This window comes from Caloenas nicobarica, chromosome 31 (assembly GCF_036013445.1).
Source record: "Caloenas nicobarica isolate bCalNic1 chromosome 31, bCalNic1.hap1, whole genome shotgun sequence".
In the NCBI taxonomy this organism is placed as follows: domain Eukaryota; kingdom Metazoa; phylum Chordata; class Aves; order Columbiformes; family Columbidae; genus Caloenas; species Caloenas nicobarica.
In genome coordinates, this window is record NC_088275.1 from 1,409,846 (window position 1) to 1,422,540 (window position 12,695).

Here is a 12,695-nt window from a genome sequence, read left to right on the forward strand (position 1 = left end):
TTACGCGCCTTTCGGTTTTTGCACGGTTTTGCACAGGATTTACGCGCCTTTCACAGTTTTTGCACGGTTTTTGCACGTTTCTCCCAGGTTTTGCACGGGTTTTTTGCACGGCTACGCTGCCCGGCCCCGCCTTTGGCGCGCAAAGGGGCTGTGGGCGTGGTCAAAGCGGGTGGGCGTGGTCACACGAGGGGGCGTGGTCACTCTATGGGCGTGTCCGTGGGCGTGTCCTCCGCCGGGGGGCGGGGCCGTATAAAAGCGGCGGCGGCGGCGGGTCCCGCCAGTCGCGGCGGGGCCATGAACGGGCGGAGCGGCTGGTGCGCGGTGCTGGACGTGCGGCCCCACGGCGAGAGCCCGGTGAGACCCGACCCCCCGGTTCCCCCCTTACCCCCCGCGCCGCCCCGACCCCCACCCGGTCCCCTCTTCCCGCTCCGGTGCTTCTACCGGGCGGCCGGTGCCCGCGGGGGGTCCCGGGATTTGGGTCTGGGGAGCGGGACTGAGCCCCCCCGGGCACCGCGCATCGTCCCCCGGTATCGCTCCCTGTCCCATCCCGCAGCCCAGGGGACGGTCGGGGGTTTGGCGTGCCCCGCAGCCCCTCTCTCCCCCGGGGGCTCTGGGGGGACCTGTCCCCGCGATCTCGACCCGGTTGGTGCGCGACGGCACCACCGGGGTTTGGGGACAGCAGAGCGCACCCAGAAACACCCCGGTGTCGGGGTCCCATCGTGCTTACAGTGGCTGCTGGGAATCCCATCCGGCACAGGGTCCCGCGCCGTCGTCGTCGAGCCGTCCCCAAAGGACGTCACTTTTGGGGTGACACCGCAGTGGCGGGAGCGGCGCGGCCGCTTTGGCGCTTTTCCGCCTGGGTTCCATCTTGCCCTGGCGCTTCTCCCCAACCTTATCGTTGAGTTTTCCCCGTCAGGCCACCGCCGTGGGGACAAGCGCAGGGTGGGGCTGGCAGCGCCCCAAAGCCAGCCCAGCGCCGCGACCCCGTTTCCCCACCAAGGGGGTGAAACCGGTGGCGATTCGGCTCTTCGCTCCGGTTTTGGCGGCCAGAGGGATCCTCCAAAGGCGGCGGCGAAGACGGAACCACCGCGGCGGCGCTCGGTCGCCGGTGCTCGCCCGGCTCCCCGGCCCGAGCTCAGCTGGGTGACTCAGCTCTGAGTCTCCTTAGGAGAGTCCTAATTCATCCCGGCCTTATAAGGAGCGATTGCAGAGCCGGGCTCGTTTGGCTAATGGGTTATTACGGTGATAAGCGCCTCTGTAACGCCGGCGATTCCAAACACCGGAGCTGTTTGCTGCTGATCCTCGCCGATACCCTCCGGGTCAGGTCAGGCCTGTTCTTATTCAGCCGTCGGGACAGACGGACGGACCGAGCGCCTTCCCCGCGGTTGCAAAACGCCGGCGTCAGGTCCTGGGCCGGTGCCGCCTCCGCCCGGGATGCGGTTGGGATTTCCCGGGTTCCCTCTCCCTCCAGCCCGGCTTTTCCCACGTGGGTTTTTTTTGGGGGGCTGGATGACATAAAATAGACCAAAAAAGCTTTAAAATCTGCTCCGGCGTCCCCAAAATCCTATCCGTTGTTGTGGCCGATGCCGCTCGCCCTCATTTCCAGGGCCGGTTGGACCCAAAGGGTCCCTGAACCGGGGGCGCGGGGTCGGGGTCACCCTTGGGGTGCACAGCGGGGGCGTTAACAAAGCCTTTTCCCCATGAGGTGGGTTTTTCCACGCCGGAGATGAACACAAGGCTCTCCATCCTCTTCCCAGCACCGACCGCGTTGCCAAACCCCTCTGCTTCCCCAGAAAATACCAGAGGGGGCCCAAAACCCGCTGCCCCTCCCGTCCCCGTGGCTGGAAACAGCAGAGCAGATTCTAACACCGGCCTCGGGCTCTTTATGCCCATTTACCGTGCCGAAAAAGCTGGTTTTCTGCAGAGAACCCGGCGCGAACGCCCGGCTGGCGTCTCGCCGTCGCTTCATCTCCTCCGCGCGTGCTGGCGAGGAGGAGGACGGAGCCGGCGGAGCCTTCCCCGCCGGCATTTGCATGGCTGGTTTCCTGGTTGGAGCCGAGGTTTGGCAGCGCCGGTGCCGGTTGGGAAGGCACCGGCTGCTCTTTGTGTTGGCTGGAGGGGGAGTTTCACCGGGAGCAGGGTGTTTTTTGGGGGGTCCGATGGGTCGGAAAGCGCCTGCGTGGGTCCGGCGGGACGGGGATGGCGAACGCCAGGTCCCGGTGTCTGTAAACAAAGGGACTGCGGTGCTGCTGGTGGTTGCTCCGGCCCCCGGCGTCTCCCCGCGTCGCCTTTGTGACAAGACGATGGTCGATGCCGGGAGCTTTTCCCTGCCGTAAAACCCCGAGCGCCTCTTGCACCGCGGAGCCTTCCGGCCGCTTATTTTCTGATTGAAGTTTCCAACTCCCACCATTCCCCGCAGTAAAAGCTGCGGGCGCGCAGCCGGTTAAACGATCGGTGCTGCCGAGCCCGGGTGAAGTTTCCCTCGGCCGATTGCATTAAAACGAGGGGCCGCGTTTTTGGGATCCGTGGGAGGGCTCCCTGTCTCGGCGCGAGCGGCGTACGCGCCGTATTTTGGAAACAAGCAGGCGGCGTGTCGAGACTCGGGCGGCGCGGGGTGAAGGCAGAAACACCTTAACGTCGCTTTTGGGGAGCGGGAGGCTGACGTGGCCGGGGTGCGGCGAGGGGCGGGCGCCGGCGTCTTCCCCGGCGCTGCCGCGGCTCCCGCGCTCTGGTACGCGCGGACGATGAGCGGCGGCCGCCCGGGCGCCGCCGAGGTCCGCGTGGGAGCCGGGGGCCGCGCGGTGCCGCGGTCGGGGTGTTTTGGGGTGTTTTGGGCGTCCCCGCGCGGCTTTAGGCATCTCGGTGAACGCCACGCGGGCCGCGGTTCCGACCGGGGAGGGAAATGGTCCACGGCGACGCTGACCCAGCTGGGGCTAGAAAAAGAGACTTTCAGGAGTTATAAACCTAAAACGCGTGTCTTGTTTTAGGAGAGCGTGAAGGTGCTGCGGCTGACGCTGCCCAAAGACCTCCCGGGGGAGCGGCGCGAGCAGGCGAAGCAGAAGGTGGGTGTCCCCGTGGAAAACGCACATTTCTGAGATAATTTAGGGAAGGGGGAACGGGCGCTTGGTGAAGGATCAGTCACTTCATGCTTCTTGAAGGTGAAAACTCACCCCTTGGTGTGTTAAACGCTTGGGTGCTGGTTCCCGGTGCCGCGTTCCCCGGTGAAAGCGCGCGGTGCTGGTTTGGCCAGAGCCGGGCGAACCGTCCCGGCCGGTCTCGCCTCTCGGCGGGCTCGGCCGCTCCTGTCTCCGCAGCCGGTGGGCAAAGCCTTTGCCATGGTGGCCAACAGATCCAGCAACGGGCACTCGCTGGCCTCCGAGTGCATCAAATCCAACGACGGCGACGAGGAGATCATCAAGGTACCGTCCCCGCCTCCTCGGCTTCGTCCTTTAGTCATTAGGGCTGGAAAAAAAGGGGTTTGGCTGAAGTTACGCCTGATGGTGGGCAGGGGCCGCGGCACTGCTGGCCGGCGGCACCGTCTTGGTGGGATCGGCCGGTGTCGGGGGGAAGCGGCGCGAACTGGGGTTGGGGGTCACACAGGAGGAGCGGCAGCTTCCGAAAACACCAGGGAAGGTTCACGGCGAAGGGGAAACCCGCGGCGAGCCCCGGTGTGTCCGCGGATCTGACCCGCAGCCCTGTCTCTCTCCCGGGCAGGTTTATCTCAAGGCGCGGGCCGAGGGCGGCGCGAACCATGAGGAGCACGTCAACCAGCTGAAGAGCGAAGTTCGTTACATCCAAGAGGTAATTAACGGCGGCGCGGGGCGGGGGGGGCTCTGCCCGGCACACGGCGCTTGGGGCGAGGGTCCGGCCGCTCCGCTTCCCCCGGGGCCGGTTTCGGCGATGCCCCGACCGCCCGGGCAAACCGAACCCTCCGGTTTGTTGACTTGCCCGTACAGGGCAGCAGCCTAATCGAGCGCCATAAATTAATTCCGCCTGACTAATTGCTCTGCTATATGGACTGAATTTGAAGAGAATTGCGCGATGACTTTCCCCCACGGCTGTCCCCGGCCTGCCTGGGCGCGGCGGAGGAGCCTCTCTCGTTAAAAGGCAGTTGCTTTGGAATGTCTCATCTCCCAGAGTAAACTGGCTGAGGAGGCTCCGGGAGGATTAACCCTTCGCTCGGCTCCTGCTGGGGTTTCCGCAGAGCTGCTTGGAAGCGGTGGCGTGCGTGGGCTTGGCCTAAAAAAGAGAGAAAGTGAGGGGTGAAAAAAAAAAAAAGAAATGGATTTCAATTTGGGTTTGCTCTCGCGGGGGAGTTGCAGCGCGGCGAGGGGCAGAACTGGTCGAGCGGCCTCCGGGGCTTTCCCGTCATCCTGCTCTGCCAAAACGCAGGTTTTTCCCCCCCGAAAGCAAACAGCCCGTTGGTGCTGCGGCCCCGGGGGTGTCGCTCAGCCCGACCCCTGGGAACTGCGGCTTTTTCTTCTCTGCGTGATCCTTCCTGCTCCTGCGGCTTCAGCTCTTCTCGCCCGAGCTTCCCCGCGGTGCCTCGGGTGGAAACGGGCGCTGGGTTTTCAAAGGGCCCGTTTAGCAAAAGCCGAGCGCCACTTAGGCCCGGCCTTGCCGCGGAGGCTGCGCGGAGCCCGGTGGGAACGGCCGAAGCAGCAGAACCGCGCGGCGCGACTTAACCCCGCGCGCGGAAACCAGGGAATAGGGCAAACCAGTAAGTCGCGGTGGCGGCACCGGTCTGTCCCAGCCCGGAGAAGCGCCCCGTGCTTGGGGACGTCTCGATCGGCGGGATCACGGATCGCTGGCCCCGGGTTACGGGCTCTATCACTGGCCCCAGAGCCGTGCGTCGTGCTCTCGCCGTGTCCTTTGTCCCTTGTCGCTTCACTGCGGGCGTCCGAAATCCAGGGGAAGGGACGAAGCCACGCGGTGAGCACTCTGAGAAAGCTTCTCTTGGCGAAGCATCGCGGCAGCGTCCGTAACAGCCGGTAAATCATTCCCCCAGCTCTGACTAATCCGAGCGGCTGCGAGTCCGGACGCCGCTCGCCGGCGGCTGCGCGGGGCTCCGCGGCCCATCAGAGCTCAGCTCCGCAAGTAACGCTCGGAAAATCAGCGGCGCTTTTTGTACTATTTAATTTCATTTGGTTTACTATTTAATTCTGCCCGGCTGGCCGAGGAGCCCCCGTCCGCGCGCCGGCACCGCGGCTCGGCGCAGTTTGTGCCCGGGCGAGCGCCGCTGCCCGCGCAGACCCAGCTAAACTGCCTTGCCTTTGCCAGGCTAGAAGTTCTTTGAAGAAGCTGCGGGAAGACTTAAGTAGTAAACTTGAGAGCAGACAAGGAGATAAGCAGCACGCACAGGTAACGGGAGCGCTTCTCGGGCGTTCGGTGACGTTGGCTTGTTCAAAACGTGTCCAGAAAATGATAGAAGGGGCCGTAACGACGCGGGTGCTCGTGGCCGCGTCGGCGCCGTTGGGATCGGGAACCTCGCACGAGCAAAACGCGCTGGCCGGCCGCACGTGCTCTTGCATGTTCCTTTGCGGGGAAAAAACGCCTGGGTGTCGAGCGGCTGCGGCGCCCCATGCTCGCCGGCCACCCGTCCATCCGTCTGTCTGTCCTCTGCGTCCCTAGGTCGTGCTGGAGAAGCAGAACGGGAGCTGGCCGTGCCCCGAGAGGCTGCGCGCTGACTCCTGGGAGGAGCAGGTACGGAGCTGAGCGAGGGATTTTGGTGCTGTGGGAAGAAATAGCGAGTTTAGTCCGGGATCTCCCTCCCAGGAGGGAATTTCAGACCTGTTCTGCACACCATCGGGCGCTCCGGCAGCAAACCGGGCTCTTTTGATCAGGGTCAGATGAGAATTCCAGCCCCCAAAAATGGGGTTTTAAACCTCTGCACGCAAGCAGAGGGACGACAGGAATCCTCAGCGGGCAAATATTTTGGTGCGCTGGGCAGGGGTTTCAGGCTGGGTGGCCGCGGCTCCGGTTGCCGCTGCGGGGTTTCAGGTTGCCCAAGCGCGCTCGGGGTGGCATCCCCGCTTGGCGGGCCACCAAAGGCCACCGCGCGCCTCCCCGGCGGGGCTGGCAGCTGCCAGCGGCGTGGGAGGTGAGGACGGGAGCGCCTCGCGGCTCTCTGCGTCACGCCGGGGAGCGCCGTTCGGCACGCCGCGTCACCGGCCCGCGGCGCGGGGGGGGTCTTTGATTCCTCAGCCCGGCCCGATCCCATCTCTGCAGGAGGATGACTGCTCCGGCGAGGACGTGGAGAAGATGCGGCAGACGGCAAAGAGGCTGTTGGCCAAGCTGCAGGAGGCCGAGCGGCGCCATCGCTTGGAACAGCAAGCCTTCGAGGTGAGCCCTCGGCCGGGAAAGCGGGACGGCGCCTTCACGCCGGTGGTTTTTCCTTTTGGAGTGGTTGTGAGTGCACGGGGCTTGGGCTGTTGGACACGTCTGACGTCTCCTCGCAGAGCAGTGGGGACCCAGCTGGACCCCCAAACCTCCTCTCCGGGTACCCGGGGGAGTCTGCAGACACAAACCTTTCCCAGTGCAAAAATCACACCCCGTAAAAGCACCAGCCGGGCTGCCAGGGGTCCCCCCAAACTCTGCCAGGCTGGTGCGCGAGAGAGGCGTTTTGTGGGGAGCGCGGACCCCGCGGTGTCCCCACGGGAGCCAGTCGGGGTTCCCTGGGGGTTGGGGTGTGCAGGAGCTCGGCCGCTCCGTCTGCGCCGTTGTTGGGTGCAGAGAGGGGCAAGTGACCGGCCAGGGCCACCGGAGCCACGGCACGGGTCCCCTCGCCTGCCGTGTGACGCCGACAGAGCCGCTGCCTTCACTCCCGCAGCCCCGGTGATTAATTGTCCCCTTGGGTGCGTGTCCTGGTGACGGCTCACGGCCCGGATGGGCTGGGCCTGACCGCGTCGCCCCGTGTTGGTGGCAGCGGTGACATCCCGGCTGACATCCTGTCCCGCAGACCAAACCGGTCCCGGCCAGCCCGGGGGGTTCCCCGCTGTGGGACGGGGACGGCGTCCCCGGGGGAAGTGGCTTTGAGCCGTAACCACTTCCTCCGGCATGGGGACGTTCGCCTACTGGCACGTGCCCCCAGGACATCTGTCCTCGCGTGTAGGACCTCCCGTGGTTTGGTGGCATTTTGGGGTTTTTGCTCAGCTGCGGCGCTGGCTGCAGGACCCCGGGGAGGGCAGGTTTTGGCGGTTGTTGATCCAGATGTTGTCGATGTGGCTTGTCCGAGCCGCTGCCCCGGGGACCCATGGGGACACCCGTGTCCCCTCTCAGCTCCTGGGCCATGGGTTCCGACCCGGTGGCCCAAGCGGAACCTGCGAACAGCCCCAGAGCACGCGGGGCTGAGAACAAACACGTCTCGCGTTTGAGGAGCTGCGGCGTTTCGGCGCCGGCTCCTTTGAAGTGCTTTGAAGCCGAGAGCTCTCCGCGGCACCGTGGGCTCTTCGCTGAGCCGCCGGCTGCCTTCAGAGCATCCGCGGTTTTGGGGAGGCCACAGGTGCGCGAGGGTCGGGGTAAAGTCACCGCAGAACGTCCCGGCGTGGAAGGGACCCATGGGGTTCGTCTCGTTGGCAGCGGACGGTCTCACAGTACCAGGAGGACGCGGAGCGGACGGGCTCGGCCCTGCGGCGAGCGGAGCAGAGCGCGGCCGAGAAGGAGCTGCAGGTGGACGAGCTGCAGAGGCTGCTGGCAGGGATGGAGAAGGTACCGGGGCTGCGGGGGGATTGGGAAAGCCGGGGGTGATGAGTTCGGCAGGGCTCACCCACCAGACAGAGGGTTTGACTTCGCAGCCGGGTTTAACTGGGAACAGCTGCAAAGCCGCTGAGGCCGGTTTAGACTCGCGTTGCTCGGGTCTAGAGCATCCGGTCGGTCTGTGCAAACTCTCCCGCGTGTCCCGGGAAGGAGCGCGCGGTCCAGCCGCCCAGTTCTGCTTGCGGGGGCAGTAACACAATGTTCACCCTGATTCTATTATTATTTTTTAAAGCCGTAAATCAGTGCGGCGTGAGTATGGAGCTGGGCCGTCTGCCCAGCTGGTGCTTTGCCCGTGTCCTGGGGGTGACGCAGCAGGACGGGTCTGTCCATCAGCTCCGCGGCTCCTTTGTCTGTCTGTCCCTCGCGTGTAAAGGCGCCGCTGGCGCAAATGGAGCGGGGAGGCCAAACGGAGCCTCCCGGGCCGTTTGCGGCTTCGTGGCGCGGGGCCGAGGAGCATCTGTTGCGACTTGTTGCCCCCACCTCCCCGTGCGTAACTTGGCCTCTCGCTCCGCCGCAGGAGCACAGGAGTTTGCTGCTGAAGATGAAAGAGGGCGAAGCGGAGCTGGCGCGGCTGCGGAGCGTGGAAGGTGACAAGCTCGCCCAACAAGACCGGTGAGGCTCGGCCTCCGGCTCGCCTGCCAACGCCGGAGCAAGCCCACGCCGCCGGCTCGGGCCGGCAGCTGGCTGGGGCATGACTGCACATTCCTGCGCCGGGCGTGCTCGCGCTCCCGCTTGCAAAACAGCGCCCGGCTCCCAGGAGCTGACTCACCCCCAAACACCTCCCGCGGTTTTGCTTCGCTCCCAGAGCTGCGGGGAGCTCGGGCAGCCCCGCCGCAGGCGGGGAGCTCGGGGCAGCTCCCGCGGAGCCGCCGGAGTGGCCGATTCTTCCCCGGAATGTCGGCTTCCATCCGCCCAGCCGGTATCCCCGTGCTCCAGGGGCTAATTGGCAACGGGTCGTTTCTGGAAGGCCTGGTTTGCGGCCTGACTCTTCCTGCTGTTCCTGTGTCCCTGCAGCCTGTGGTTGCTCCTCTTTGTGGCTCTTGCTTGAAGAGCTTTTCTCTCTGTCTCTCCTTAACCTCGTCTCGCCAAAATATCCCGAGCCGCACACGGCTGCGGAGGCTGATAAAAGCTGCTCGGGGTGGGCGCTCCCGCTCCGACGGCTCCCGGACTCTGTCCCCTCTTTGTCCCCAGGTCGGCGCAGTTGGAGAAGGAGGTGGCGATGCTGCGGGAGAAGATCCACCACCTGGACGACATGCTGAAGAGCCAGCAGCGCAAAGTGCGCCAGATGATCGAGCAGGTGCGGGGAGCAGGGCCGGGCTCCCAGGGGGCTGAAAATGAGAGAGGAAAACGGGGAGGAAAACGTGAAACCTCGGAAGGAAAGAGCTGCTGGGTTACGGGGACACAAGTTCCAAGACTGACCCCAGGGTAATGCGGTGCAAACTGCTGGGGAGGGAATAAAAGGAGAGGAAAATAAAGAGAGAAAAAGGAGTGAAACGGGAGCTGTGTGCACCCCGCTGAAAGGGTTAAATCTCCAACTCCGTGAGCGGAGGCTCCTTCACCTCGGGCTTAATTCGCAGACTTAATTTGAGGCTTTTTTGGGGCTGGTTTTGATGCAGCCCTCGGAGTGAATGTGGTGGGTGTTGACAGGCAGAATGAGCCGCCCTCCTTCCCAGACGCTTCCCTGGCCCCGCCGTGCACCAGAGGGGTTTTCAGCCGCCGCCAACTCCTTCTCTTGCAGCTCCAGAACTCCAAAACGGTGATTCAGGCCAAAGACGCCGTGATCCAGGAGCTCAAGGAGAGAGTCGCGTACCTGGAGGCCGAGGTGCGTCTCGTCGGGGCCGTTTCGGGGGGCGCGGGGGTTTCTACCCTCGCGTTGAAGCCCCGCGGTGCAAGTGGTGGGCGCTGGGGTTGCTGGAGTGGCTGTGAACTCCAGCCGAGCCCAAAATCATCTCATCAAACGCGTTTCTCCGGTGGCAAAAACCCTTCTTGCCTGCAGAGCTGCAGCTGAGCGCGTGCGTGTCAGAAAGGAAAATTGCATTCCAGCCTCTCGGGTCGTAACAAGTGTCAAACCTTTCTCCTTTTTTGGAGAAAAACGGAGCCTGTGTTGGCACTTCTGGTGTTTTCTTCCCTCCTGGGTGACTTGTTTTGCTGATTTCTGCGTGGGGCTGGTGTGTGAGCCCAGGGGGCAAACGGAGCCAGCGAGAGACATGGCATGCTTGGTGTTCGGCAGGTCTTGGCTGGGCAGTCCCCCTTTCTAGGGCCACATTTTTGTTTTTTTTCTCAAGAAAAAGCTGCGCCGCAGCAAGAGGTGACCCTGGAGCGTCCCTCGAGCCGCAGCCCGCCTATCCGGCGCTAACCGTGGCTCCGTCCTTTGCAGAACCTGGAGATGCATGACCGCATCGAGCACCTGATCGAGAAGCAAGTGAGCCGGGGCGGGCACAGCTCCCGGGCGCGCTCCAAGTCGGAGTATGTGAGCAGGTAGGCGGGAGCACCCGCGCCCTCCGCTCTGCCGTCGTCTGCAGCTCCACGTCTCGTCCGGGGCGGCGGGAGGTGATGCTGCGCTCGGGGATGCTCTTCTGGAAGCGCGTGGTGTGATTTTTCTCTTCGCAGAGAGGTCTCCCTTCCCACGTCCCTCCTGTGGGTGGTTTTGGGGGAATCCAGAACCAACCGCGGCTGAGGCAGGACCCTCTCCTGCAGTTTTTCCCCCCTCAAACCTCACTCTGTTCATCCGGCTGAACCAAACCCCTTTTCTCTCTTGCAGCAAAAGGCTGACGGGCCCCAAGCCGCTGCCTCTCATTCGAGTGGTGGAAACATGAGTTCCGAGGGCTGGTCCGAGCTGAAGACTCTCCCCTTGTTATCGTTGACCGGATTTCCCCGCTTGGCTGCCGTCCTCTGGCCCCTGCGCTCCCGGCGGCTCCGGCGGAGAGAACCGCGGCAGCCGAGGACAGAGGGAGCCGGGGCGGCCCTGGCAGAGGAAGGAGGTTTGCGAAGCATCCGTGTTGCCGTCCCCGCTGGGTCACCGGCACCGCGGGTGGCAGTTCGGAGCAGGGACCAGCCGGTGTGGCCACGGCGGCTCTCTGGCCGGGGAGCCCGGCTCGCGGTGCCCGGTCAGTCCTGGCTTTGCCGGGGTTGCTCTGCGGGAGCAGCTTTTGCTTCTGAAGGGGCCTCGTCCGAACAGAGACCCCCCCTTCAGCTTGCAGCTTGCCGACATGGACTTGGGGTTTGACAAAAATTTAAAAGAAATAATCACTCTTAAAAAGAAGAAAGAAATCCTCCTGAAAACGGACTCCTTCCCACAGCAAAGCCCAACGCGTGACAAGTTGGGAGCCTCCACCTCCGATCTCCAGCACATATCTGGCTGCTCCGGACTTGGCAAAGGCTTACGCGGCTGAAAACCGGCGTCTTGCCTTGCTTTTCCTCAGAGCGTAGAGAAATTGTACCCGACGCGTGTCGTAGCGTTTAAACCCAGAGGCTGTTTGGTTTGTTACCCGTATTTATTTCAATAAATTATCGGTGTGTTCCGATGATGTGGTGACAGGCGCGGTGGCTGCCGTCCACCTCCGCGGGTGCGCTCCAGGACTGCCTGTCCCGCGCGTGAACTGGGAAACACCAACTGGCTGGCCCGTTGTGACCCGTGCGGCGAGAGGAAAGTTGTTGGCGTTTGTACTGACTGTGTTAATAGAAAAAAAAAAAAATACACGTGCCTTAACCCCTCCGCCTGCAGTCGTTTGTTTGTATGTTTGTTTCTTGACGGAGATAGAGCAGCTGATTTTGACAGAACAACACGGGACGCCCCTTTGCTTTATAACGATTTCCCCTTTTGAGCTCTTGGTCAGCTTCTTACGCACTAATTTTTTATTGATGTTCTGTACCAAGACTGAGTTTTTGAAGGTCATTTTTTTTCCTCGCCTTCACAGCAACAAACAACCCTTTCTGTCCTTCGTTTCCATGTCCCCGTCTTGCTCTTTTCAGCCTCTCGCAGCCACGATTTCCATGGCCCAGATGGCAGCTCTTGTCTGCAGAAAAGCCTGTGAGGAGCACGGCCGGGAAGGGAGCAGACAGGAGTGTGTTTCAGCCTCGGATCCTGAATCTATATTAAAAGCATATGGGTAATATGAAAAAGGTAATATCCCATCTGTTTTTAATAGGGGATATGGGATTTGATGTTGGGCAACCTTATTGTGTACTCTCTTGATATTGCATAATGTTATTTTTTGATGTTGTGCACTACTGAGCCTTACCCAAGTATACGCATATTCCATCTATTCAAGAAAGAAATTGGATTTGTCAAAGACTTACCTTCTCTGATTAATACCATATCCTCTAACATTTAACACCGACCCCTGTACCATCCTGGTGGCTGTTGGCTGCTAGTGATACAAACTTCACACGCTGAACTTTTCTACCAGCCACTGTGTGGCTTACGGTAGGGAAGCACCCACAGTGAGGACACTGGTCTGTGATCACAGGAATCTTTGTTTTGTTCTGTTGTTTAGTTTTGGGGTTTGTTTTCATAGAATCACACAATCGATTCAATACGTGTGCGCGGTGGGAACGGGCTCTTCTTGTCTCTTCTTTTTATTTTTTTAATTGCTGATCCCCTTCCATGTGTCCGAGCTGTTGCTGCGTCCAATGCGCGGGCTCCTGGGCTGCTGAGCGCCGTGGCTGCTGCGGGATCGGAGTTAAACGTGTCCTGGCCCCAGCGCGGGGGGACGAGGACCAGGCTGAGGTTGTCCCTCGGTTCCAGCAGGACAGGGAACTGCTGGAGAGAGTCCAGCGCAGCCACCAAGATGCTGAAGGGAGTGGAGCATCTCCCTGCCGAGGAAAGGCTGAGGAGCTGGGGCTCTGGAGCTGGAGAAGAGGAGACTGAGGGCTGAGCTCATTCATGGGGATCAATATGGAAAGGGGGAGTGTCAGGAGGATGGAGCCAGGCTCTTCTG

The 12,695-nt window shown here is 62.4% G+C and overlaps 1 protein-coding gene across 3 annotated transcripts; it reads left to right on the top strand.

The window, feature by feature from the left end:
- The first annotated feature begins 292 nt into the window (after nucleotides 1-292).
- TUFT1 (tuftelin 1) lies at nucleotides 293-11,459 on the top strand. Of its 3 annotated transcripts, none has more exons than XM_065653849.1 (13): nucleotides 293-354; nucleotides 2,988-3,062; nucleotides 3,315-3,419; nucleotides 3,715-3,801; nucleotides 5,281-5,361; nucleotides 5,632-5,703; nucleotides 6,205-6,342; nucleotides 7,579-7,707; nucleotides 8,273-8,367; nucleotides 8,947-9,052; nucleotides 9,494-9,577; nucleotides 10,133-10,233; nucleotides 10,517-11,459. In XM_065653849.1, exons 1-13 carry the CDS (start codon nucleotides 295-297, stop codon nucleotides 10,569-10,571), a joined length of 1,188 nt encoding a protein of 395 aa, XP_065509921.1. In that variant the 5' UTR covers nucleotides 293-294; the 3' UTR covers nucleotides 10,572-11,459. The 3 variants fall into 3 exon arrangements, with proteins under 3 accessions (XP_065509921.1, XP_065509922.1, XP_065509923.1); XM_065653850.1 differs by having other exon boundaries at nucleotides 6,229-6,342; XM_065653851.1 differs by lacking the exon at nucleotides 5,281-5,361.
- Nucleotides 11,460-12,695: the final 1,236 nt, after the last annotated feature.

What these genes read in the sequence shown, in the direction of transcription:
- TUFT1 (XM_065653849.1), top strand. Translation starts at nt 295, where the DNA reads ATGAACGGGCGGAGCGGCTGGTGCGCGGTGCTGGACGTGCGGCCCCAC. An exon ending in CTGACTCCTGGGAGGAGCAG is followed by an intron (nt 5,704 to 6,204) that starts GTACGGAGCTGA and finishes TTGATTCCTCAG; the next exon opens with CCCGGCCCGATCCCATCTCT. An exon ending in TGCGCCAGATGATCGAGCAG is followed by an intron (nt 9,053 to 9,493) that starts GTGCGGGGAGCA and finishes CTTCTCTTGCAG; the next exon opens with CTCCAGAACTCCAAAACGGT.